This window comes from Leiobunum rupestre, chromosome 2 (assembly GCF_980474605.1).
Source record: "Leiobunum rupestre chromosome 2, qqLeiRupe1.1.hap1, whole genome shotgun sequence".
Taxonomy (NCBI): Eukaryota; Metazoa; Arthropoda; class Arachnida; order Opiliones; family Sclerosomatidae; genus Leiobunum; species Leiobunum rupestre.
Genome location: NC_143385.1, coordinates 82,175,885 through 82,186,563, shown reverse-complemented (window position 1 = coordinate 82,186,563; position 10,679 = coordinate 82,175,885). Strand labels below are relative to the sequence as shown.

Sequence of the window (10,679 nt, the reverse complement as noted above, 5' to 3'; positions counted from 1 at the left end):
GAGGTTATTCGTAATAGTAGTAATTATTGTGCTCTTATTTTGAGGGGAATATAAGGGGTAGGGGTGTCAAAAATATTCCTAACATCACATAATTTGCGAATGGCTCCTGGTTAAAAGACTATCTTCATCATTCTGGATTAAAAAAATTAGTTGAAAAACACAAACTGTGATAAAGTGGTTGTTCCCAGAAAATTTAGAATAAAATGTTGAAATCCAGGGCATCGCATAGTATGCCCAGAACTACCTTTCCTCCCACAAAATAATCAATACACCTCATGTTAGTAATTATTTCTTAATGGATTCCATTAGTCCCTCTTATGGCTTTTGAAATTTTGTTGAGGTAATCCGTAAAATTTTTGTAGTCTTCTGTAAAGAACACATGAGGTTATATTCCCTTAAAGGTTAACTGGGCCAACCACTGCTATATTGCTTAGTTGTTTCCAGGCAAAACTTAGTTAACACCACTAATGAAAATTTCAAGTTAGTAGTAAATTGAAAGTATAAATGTGAATTGTACAATTATTCAAAAAAATTACTTGATGAGCTATACCATAAGAAACTTGAATATATCTCGTTTATAAAATGGGGTTTATTAATTTTTGGCATGAGTCACCCGTTTACAGCCAAACGAAACTAGTAGGTTGCGCAACTTCTAAACCTCAGCTTACTAATAAAGATTTAATACATTGATAATGTTTGTCTGTTAATTTCTCTTAAACCTAAATTAAGTACTTAATTTAAACAGTGTGACAATATGGAAAAGCTTTAATTTATTACCTTTCTCTGAACAACCCTCAATTTACAGAATATATGAATTACTCATGTTACTGTTAAAAAAAATTAAATCCATATTATATAAATAACTTGGAACTGATTTCTAAAAATTTTGAAGTTAAAGCAACTGAATACAATTTCGTCATGATATGTGTATTTTTGGTATTATCAATATCCTGGATGAATTTCCATTTAAACCGACCCTTTAATACATTTTTTAAATACAACCCAGCAAAAATTTCCAGAATTTAAACTACATTAATACAAAAACCTTTACCTGAGTATACCTTATCATTATGTAAGCAATTACATAATCATGTATCAAAACACTAACATTAACAATTAAAACCTCAAATAATTTTAATATTTTTAAGACTGAATGAACAATCTCTCTTACATCTACAATTTTTTAAAAGATTAACAATATACGCTTAAAGCAATATATAATATATTTGTACCAGATGTTCACAATGCTGTATTTTCTGCTGTTAATTTACCGCTATCATAAATATTTTCCCCAATTTCACTCAGATGATGTTTGTCGTGAATCTGGTGACAAATTATCTTAGGGTATTCATCTTCATTTTCAGCCAACGAAACTGTAAACTTAGATAGCCCAGCATTAGGGCTTATTCTCATAGCTTGCTTTTTCCCACCAGGCACTGAACAGCCAAGCTTTTCAACAAAATATAAAATCAGCTCTTTTAATAAACCGCCATGACTAACAACTAACACATTTCCAATTATATCAAGAGAACTCTCATTTTCATCATTAGAACTGCAAATAGATGTACGCCTTTCTCTTTCTGAGTCTCTAGTTTTCAATAGAGACATTGACGCTACAGTGGGATTGGCATTTTTAGGCATCAACAAAGACATAGCAGAAGTACTGGAAGAAGTTCCTGCATCGGTTGACTTGGAGCTACTGGTCTGTGTTACTAGAGGTGAGAGAGAAACATTTGGACAGTCACTGTCTTCAGTTTCGCATTTGCAAGGCATTAAATGAGATCTAATTGCCTCATCAGTAAATGTTGGAGCTACTTGGTGTTGCGAAGTGCTTTTCTCAAGACATTCCAGAGAGCGCAAAGAGGCACATTGGTGGTCACAACCCGCATCATTTAGGCTAGAATTTTCCAGAGATTCTCTATCACAGTTATTATGTTTTGGAAGAGTGGAAGACTTTTCTTGAAGAAGGAGAATTTTGGGATGATCCTCCAATCCATTACTAGGGAATTGGTTGTTATAACAATTATCACTTAAATCTTCCCTCTTTCGTTTGCCCCTGACTGATGTTGAGCTAGCACCATTAGTCTGTACATTCATGTTCAAAAGATTGTCTTGGCATTTTTTCTCCTGTGAGCTTTCTTCAGCAGCGTTTTTCATAAGTTGACAGAGTTCACTAAAGAATGAATGTGCTCGAGCTTGTACCTAATTAAAAATAATTCAAATTAATTCATAGGAATATTAATTATTATCACATGTTTTGCTTAGAGCTATTCAATCCAGTTTTAACCAGCTCACTTTACAGATTACTCTGCTTAAAAAAATTCCGAAAATATGGATATTAAAATTTTGTTACATAAGCATGATTTAACTTATTTATCTACAGAAAGAAAAATATGGTTGAATAATCACTAATGGCTCTATGTAAACTGAGAGGGCTAATTGTTTTCCTCTTATACTCAAATATATGATGAAATGACAGTTATTTTGTCTGGTAGAGGGATAATTTTGTCTCATCTAATGAAAGTGGGGGAGATTCTGTTCCATTATCATAATGAATAGTCTTAGTATTTGATTATTACCTCATGAACAGTTTCAGCACCCTGTGGAGTCATGTGAAGGACTGATTGGTTACTTTTCTTTGCAGCTTCTTTGAGAAATTTAAAACTCTTTCCTTCAATTACACCAAATTTCTACAAAAAACAAGCAACTCAATAACAGAAGGGCACAAACCCTTACCAAAAAATAAGTTGTTTAGGAACTATGTTTAAGTTTGTATTTGAGACAAACACATACTAATATTAACTATAACCATACTTATAAACAACTTTACGGAAGTAAATGAACCGTTATCGAAATAGTGCTCAGAATCGGAGGGTGTTTTCCTTATAAAAATCGAGTCAAATAAAAGCTAATTTCCACCCTGTCTTTTGACGCGATAAATTTCACTTGGGAATTGGGGGTATAGCTATTTCTATGCATAAAAAATGGTTTCATAAAAACAAAAACTATTTTTTTTTCGGCCTAGGAGGTAAAAATATAACTTCATAAGGAAAACGCATCCAACATGGGGAGTACAGCAGTCTGATAACTTCGGTTCATTTACTTCTGGTATAAGTAAAATAAGACAAATAAGTATGTCAATTATCAAAAGTTATCACCAAACTGATTTTCAGGGTGATTACGCAAACAAGGTTTAGTTCAACACAAAGCCCCGAGAATCTAAATATACGAACCTTACACCATTACATTTAAATTAAAAAACTTTGTAAATTATTGCTTATGTATAAACATATGACGTTATTCCATGTGAAATACTTTGGTCAGAGGTAAGTCATTTAACTTAAATTGGTTAAATTTATACTCAAATCACTTATTTTTCCAATATGTGAGAAACGTTTTATAAATTCTAAAATTTATTCAACCAGTACCATAAATTGAATTTAATCACACACATATTTCAATTAAATTACTTATTTTTTTAAAATGAAAGTATCAAAAGTGAAAATTTCAGCCAAATTCAACAGTAGACTGGTTACGCCTTTTTGGGGCTCATCGATACTGTGCAGGAGCACTGCCTTTTCTTGGAAATCTGCCGTTATCAGTAAAAGTATTATACATTCAGGGTGCCCTATATGTGAGCAGTCCATTGCAATTGATAGTGAAATCAACTTAGATGTATAATAAAATGAAAATATAAAAATATTTACCCTTTCTCTTAACTTCTTGTCCTCGATAATGGTTACATCACAAACTTGGCTCTGTTTCAAAATATTTTCTGCAGTCTGCAAAATTGTAATAATCTGAATTAAATGATGAGTACATTATGATGATTGTAGTGTAAACAAGCTGTATATAATTTTAAACAATGGTAATCTTAATCTTTAATGAAGTCTTGATATTGCATATAGGTGAGGATATAGTTTATAAAAAACCTGAGAAATCATGAAAGATTAAAAAATCAAAAATTATATAAATTTTTTTAATTACTGTGCAGTTCTAAATGATGCTTAATTACACTGAGAAACCCATTTAAACCACCCTAATTAAAGTGTATTGAAAACTGGGGCCAGGTGCTTAAGTATATTATGATAAGAGTTTTCCCAAGTTTACACACAGAATCTCCTTCAAAGGATCGTCTTCCGCTAAGCTAAGTGGAACACTCGCGGCAGAGGTGGTCGATCCTAGCAATGATTCACCAATTAATGTCTGAATTTATACTCCTTTTAAGATACTTAAGCATTTGACACCATTTCTGATTTCTTTGTTTTGAATATTTCTTCAAGCAAATTTTATGCTCAATCTAACTTGCCATAATCAGTGCACACTCTGGCTGAAACTTAACTCATTTTTGTTTAGTGTACTCAGTTATAATCACAGTATTAATTTTGTAATCACTCTTTATTATCTGTAATCTGCACTAATCGCCGAAATTATTGCTTGATAATTTTAAAATCGTTAGTCTTTGTAAATCACTAATCGCTAAAATATTTCCATAATAATATTGTAAGAGCCATATTCGCTGTAATCACTAATTTCTGAAATAGCTCTGTAATCGCCATAGTCGCTGTAATCTATTCATAATCACTGAAATCCATCTCCGAGCTCACTATTCCGCTCACATACTCGGTGATTACGTTATAGGTACAGAGAAGTGAGACCTGGTTAGCTGCTTGTCTAAAGTAAATAACCATATAATTTGAAGTTATTCTGAACACTTAACACTTTAAAAAGGAATGTAAAAAAGGCAATACTAAAATCATTGTATCTTACACATTTGGCCCTTATTAAATCACTTGAATAAACGTGAGTATATTTCTGATGTTGCAGATGAATTCCAAGTTTCTGAGCTTGTTCGAGCCCAACTGAAGACAGTGGAACATCTAATTGACCTATAAAATATTAAATAATTTTAACAAATTTCTTTCCCATACTAGATATATAAGAGGAGATCAGCAATTATTTGTCTAAAATTAACAATTGTATATAGACCCAGGAAGTTGTGGATCTCGGGGTTCCCATTCCTCACAGAACCAGTTAGGAGTTGCCAATTTTTGGGCAATTTTCAAAATAATAAGGAAATAAAAATTTTGTCCTTCTAATTAAATTAAAACTTTTAAGGACATTTAATTTTGTGTCTAATTCTACAAAATAGGGTCAGAACGATCTTTAGCTACTGAAACAAGAGAAAAGCATGGATGAATACACTTAAAGCAACAAGAAACTTAGCACACCTTCATTTTCAATGTACGTACAATATGCATCACCAAAACATAACATAATTATTATGTTCTTTCTTTTATTGATAAAAGCATTAGCGCAAACGATATAACCATACGCATTTTCCTTGAACATTTAACTGAAAATGAAAAGCCCACGCTTAACTAAAGAAACCTAAAATATATGTATGTGAAACCCTTGGCTAAGTTAATTACATGGACCTCTTTCTAAGACAGTTCTATAACATAAAATAATATAAAATCATAATAAAACTATAAAGATTATTTATTTTAGAAAATTTTAAATTAGGCAACTGTTAAATTGCACAGCAACGAACCACAGATCAATTCTTGCTCATACACTGACAGGGCTAATTTTTCTACTTTCGAAATTCTAAGTATGATTTTCAGTAGAAAACATTCAAAACCTGCTATTTTTCTATTTTGATTATGCATTTAATAAACCTAATCCAGAATATTTCCTCTGCCCATCCCTGACTAAAATCTCAACCTGTACCTAATAGGTACATAAAAAGAAAATGTTTCCCATTTTTCCTACCCCCCCCCCCCAATCCAAAAACCTTCAGAGGCCGGGAAGCCATTGCAATTTATTTTATTGTCTATCTAAAATCATGCATATTTCTAATTAGTCAACACTGAAATTTAATTAACAATTTTTCTTAAAGTACGTCAGACCCGATAACAAGTGACAACTAACCTTGAATGACATTTTGCTTATTATGTGATGTTTCACCACTAAATAACAAAACAATATGATATTAGACACAGTTTGACAATTCAACTTCTATCAGCTAAAGCAAAAAAATAACGGCAACCCCACCAAATCATGAGGAGTAATCTTGAAAACCTCTTAATCCTATGACGTCGAGGGGTCCGACACTTGGAAATTTTTAGTACAGGATTTTGAATCTCAAAGTGATTTTGGAAATCAGAAACCGATTTCAGAGTACGATTTTAGTGTCGATTTCTGGTTCTTTACTGATTTTGAGATTAAAAATTGATTTCTAAAATCATTTTTCTCTAGATTGTTGGGAATTTTCAATTATGTTGGACCCCTAGTTGGAAGTTCAACTTACAATAGTGCAAGCTGTTTGTTTAAATTTTACCAAAAAAATTTTCAGTTAGTGGGAAGTATAAAAAATTAAATCCTAGGCTGTCTGATGGGGGAGACGAGTGATTCTCCCTTTACTTGGATGATGAACGATTAAAAGGGATACATGCAGTTGTTGAGAATGATTGCTACAGCTTTATAATCACATTAACATTAAAACTTGTGTAAACACAGAAGTTGGTTGAGTTTACTTATGAAGAAATGTCATATTACACCATACCAGTAGTTTATTTAGTTGCTCCCTTCTTACGATAAGGATTTCCAAACTGATCAAGTACTTCATAAAACGCCATTTAGCAGACCAGCCAATATGAAATTTACTTTTAACAATACAAAAAGCCTAACTAAATGCTGATTTCACTTTAGATTGAAATGAATTCGTAATTTTGTTATTTATTGAAACACTAATTATTAATCGCACTCAATCATTGTAGACATAAATAACTGTCAAAATTTATGAAATCTCAAGACAATGGTGGCAGGGGCATGGAAAATTGTAAACAAAATCCTTCCAAACACTCAATATTACTTATACATGAGGATTTTTACCCATATGAAGTCATAAGTGTGGCAGCAAATCAGCCATAATCAGTTGTGACTATACACAACAGTTTCAATGGCATAATATGGTATTTACATGTTATTATTTCTTCAATCAAAACCCACTCAATCTAAACATAAGCACTGAATAAATGCACGCTTTAAATGAGCCTCTTTGTATTAAGATATCTATTTGTATTACTTCATTCCCCAGCAACTCATATTATATATTTTGAAAATTTTTAAAAATCCACCTTGTCATAACAATGGTCTTGGGATAGCATTGGACTTGGAAAAAGCTTAAGTTTTAGACAAGTTAAATAAATTAAGGTAACGTAGTTAATGGTCCAAAATAAATTAAAGGAAAGCAGATAAAAAACATTGTGAACTCCAATTACTTGAGCCACGTTATGGTAGTGTTTTAAGAGTACTGCAAATATCTAATAATACATCTAGCTCAAAGATTGTACACCCGAGAGACAACTAAATCTTAAGAACTTTAAATTCCTCCACTCCAAAAGCACTAGAGCGACCAAGAAATTTGACATTCGTTTCGAGGGGTCAAAAAAAGTGTGAAATTAACTAACTTATTTCTTCTAAGTTATTCATTGTCAATAACTTTCTATATCAACAATGTTGATACTTGGTCTCCTCATATTCTAATTCCAAGAACACAATAATTTTAGGAAGTGGTTTCGGTCAAGTAAAACATTGAAGTCATGATCTTAAAAAAGGAAGGTAGGAAATATGCTTATTTCCATACCTGCACTATATTATGATTTTTTTTAAATACTATTAATTAAACTTAGCTGCACTATTTTAGATCTTGGACTAAATAACAATATGGACATTTCGGTGTCACTAAATTTTTCTTGCAAACAGGGAAACACATCCCTCTATTGGGAAAATAGGCATTACAGTGACTGTGTATATGCAAAGGTATCACAAGAAATGGCCATGTTTAAAAACCAGAGATACTTCCTAACAGGACCGCTTTGTGTGAGACTTTCGCACATGCACGAAAATAGTTATATTAGTTGCGCATTTTTTCACCAGTAGAGGGATAGGAATAAGAGTTTGTACATTTTAGGGTAGCCGAGCCATCCTTATGGTTAACTAGATTATGATTATATTTGATCTTAAAATTTTTAAGAAAAAAACTTACTGTCGAACAAGTGTTAATGAAAAGATCACCATCGTCTTTCCACTTTGGGTAATTTTCAGTGTTGTTAGGGGAAAACAATCACAAATTATATTTATTTGTATTTGAATTTGACCATCGACGAAAATGCACTTGCTTATTGCCAATTAAAATACACAAAACAAAATAATAGAAGAGCAACACTACTGTCACCACTGACCAGCGACTGACCACTCAAAGCTTCACCAGTACCAACCCGAAGCCTAGCTAACTAGGCTTAAAGATAAGAGCAAAAATACAAGCAGACGATCTGATGAGGTTTTCCCTCAAAATAGGCTGGACCAGGGTGGGAAATAAGGATTTTTTTGAAAGTGGACAGGCAGGTGACCAGTGACCCCCCGGCCTAGAATAAATAAACTGGACCATGACCAGTGCACGTCGTCTGCTACATCAGAATAGCGTGTTTTAAGTTTTAACCGTTTTTAATAGGGTGAATTCTAGGGCTGTGCGAGTCATAGAAAAATTGAAACTTTAAAGAATACAGGCGATTCCACTCGCATGGCAGCCTTCTTACTCGTACATCCATAGAAATCTCATAGGTAACTAGAATGCTGCCGCCTACGGCCGAGCTTGACGCCAGTTCGCCTTGAACCTTCAGCCAATGGCCAATGAGAGGCCGTAGAGTGGTTCCGCCAAGGAGGATAATAATCCTCCTTGGATCCGCTACTATAGCGGGAGATAGGTGACGTCATTCTCTCTGGTGACATTAAATTCTTGGCAGAACCACTCTTTGAGCTCTGATTGGCTGAGATCTGGCTATCGTCTGCCACGGCGTTTGGCCCATTTGCCAGTTACACGGCAGCATTCTAGTTACCTATGAGATTTCTATGCGTACATCTCACCACAGTTCAATCTTGCTTCTAGTCTCATTTCTATTTCTTTCGTGCGAGTACTCGAACATCATCTATTACTCGGCATTTTTTTAAATCGAGTACTCGAACTGAACCTCGAATAAGTAATTGGAATGCACTCGTCGATTATCGAGTACCAAAAAATTGAATAGTCGGGTACCCGATTACTCGAAAAAGACGGGTTTTTTGGAACTTTTTGGGGTGTAAATAACAAACGGTACGTACAAGACGTACAAACAACCAATGCTTTGAATGACCTTGGAGATGGATCACGTAGTGCGCCTGCGCGGTTTTCCTTCAAACAATATTTTTAAGTTTTAGTTTTGGTTTGGAGTGTCATTTCACGAATTCGGATGTCGGCCGGCATTAGGACTTAGAAAACTTAACTTCCTAAGCAATATACGGACAGACGGTACATTAATAATTTAAAAAAATGTATATTGTATTGTTATTTTACTATTAATTACTATAATTAGGTGAGTAGGCTAGTATACTAGTCTTTTTATATCCCACTAGTCACTATAAAATAATTACTAAAGTTCTTGAAATTGTGGTTCATTTAAATTAAAGGAATATTTTTCAGCAATGAAATTTAGTTTATACTCATTTTAAATTTAATTTCCTAATTACTCGAATAAGACCAGCTCCTAATCAAGTATACTCGATAACCCTACTCGTTAAAAATATTACTCGAGGTTTTTTCTGAATTACTTGACTCGAATAAGAGAAAATTTCCCCTTAATCAAGTACTCGATTACTCGACTCGACTTGAATACTCGATGAAAAAAAATTCGTACTCGAAACCCGACTCGATTGCCTAAAACCACTACTCGCAAAGCCCTCGAGGGGCTGATCACTTGGCGTAATCGGTGTACAAGCCTATAGCTTTGACTGTATTAAAATGATTACATAATTGATTACAAATTTAGTACTACCAAAGGCTGTACCCATTTTTGTACTCCCGTAATCGGTGTACAGATTTTTAGGAAGTGGTTAGCCCCTCGAAAGCCCTAGTGAATTCGAATTCGAGTGTACAAACATGCCACAGCCGCCGTTACACAGACCTTCAAATCCAAAGACTAATAATATAACATTTGGACCTACCAATTGCAAAATATTCAAGCAGAATCACTTAATAAAATAAAAACACCTCGAATTAATTAAGTGGTCCAGTGGACCACTAACCCCCCTCCGATTTAATTAATAAACTGGTCATTTGCCCACTGCCACCGCCTTATTTCCCACGCTGGGCTGGACGTAGCTGCGTTCAGGAATCAGAAAGACTCAACAGAGAATGTGGGGTGGCGGAGTGGTTAGCACTTTCGCCTCGTAGTTCCATCGAGTTCTTCTGTTTCCCTAAAAACATGTAGAGGTTAACCGTTAACCTCTACCCTACAGATATTATTACCATTACGAACATTAATCAAAGAATATAAAGGGGGCTTTATATTCTTTGCTTTCATGCTCTTTCAACCAGCATCTCTTCGGTCCAGTTACTGGGTCACTCCTCCGTCCAAGGCAACCTGGGACGCCCTGAAACAAGCGATTGATATAGCAGTGAACCTCCATGTCCCTCAGTTAGTTTTAGTTTAAAAAATAATTTTGAAAAGACCACTCAGATCTATTACCTTGCGACGAGAAGAGAGAGGGGCCAATTTAAGCTTAGCAAGACTTTGGGTTCGGGGTAAATGACGAAGTGAGCGAGGGATACTAGTAACCCTAGCCTGAACATCATCAAT

General features: G+C 34.0%; 1 protein-coding gene across 1 annotated transcript; it reads right to left on the bottom strand.

Annotated features, from left to right (window-relative positions):
- Positions 1 to 749: 749 nt before the first annotated feature.
- Positions 750 to 8,460, bottom strand: LOC149959536 (uncharacterized). Its single transcript, XM_090166495.1, has 6 exons — positions 8,054 to 8,460; positions 5,935 to 5,972; positions 4,771 to 4,889; positions 3,708 to 3,782; positions 2,580 to 2,690; positions 750 to 2,202 (listed from the first exon to the last, which is right to left on the bottom strand). The coding sequence occupies exons 1-6, from the start codon at positions 8,083 to 8,085 to the stop codon at positions 1,240 to 1,242; spliced, it is 1,338 nt and encodes a 445-aa protein (XP_090022621.1). The 5' UTR covers positions 8,086 to 8,460; the 3' UTR covers positions 750 to 1,239.
- Between the last annotated feature and the right edge of the window lie 2,219 nt (positions 8,461 to 10,679).

Bases quoted from the DNA above. Each gene is read 5' to 3' on its own strand.
- LOC149959536 (XM_090166495.1), bottom strand. From the start codon at position 8,085: ATGGTGATCTTTTCATTAACACTTGTTCGACA. The intron at 2,691-3,707 runs GTAAATATTTTT...TGTTTTTTGTAG, and splicing joins ACAAGAAGTTAAGAGAAAGG to AAATTTGGTGTAATTGAAGG. The intron at 2,203-2,579 runs GTAATAATCAAA...ATTTTTAATTAG, and splicing joins GTGCTGAAACTGTTCATGAG to GTACAAGCTCGAGCACATTC.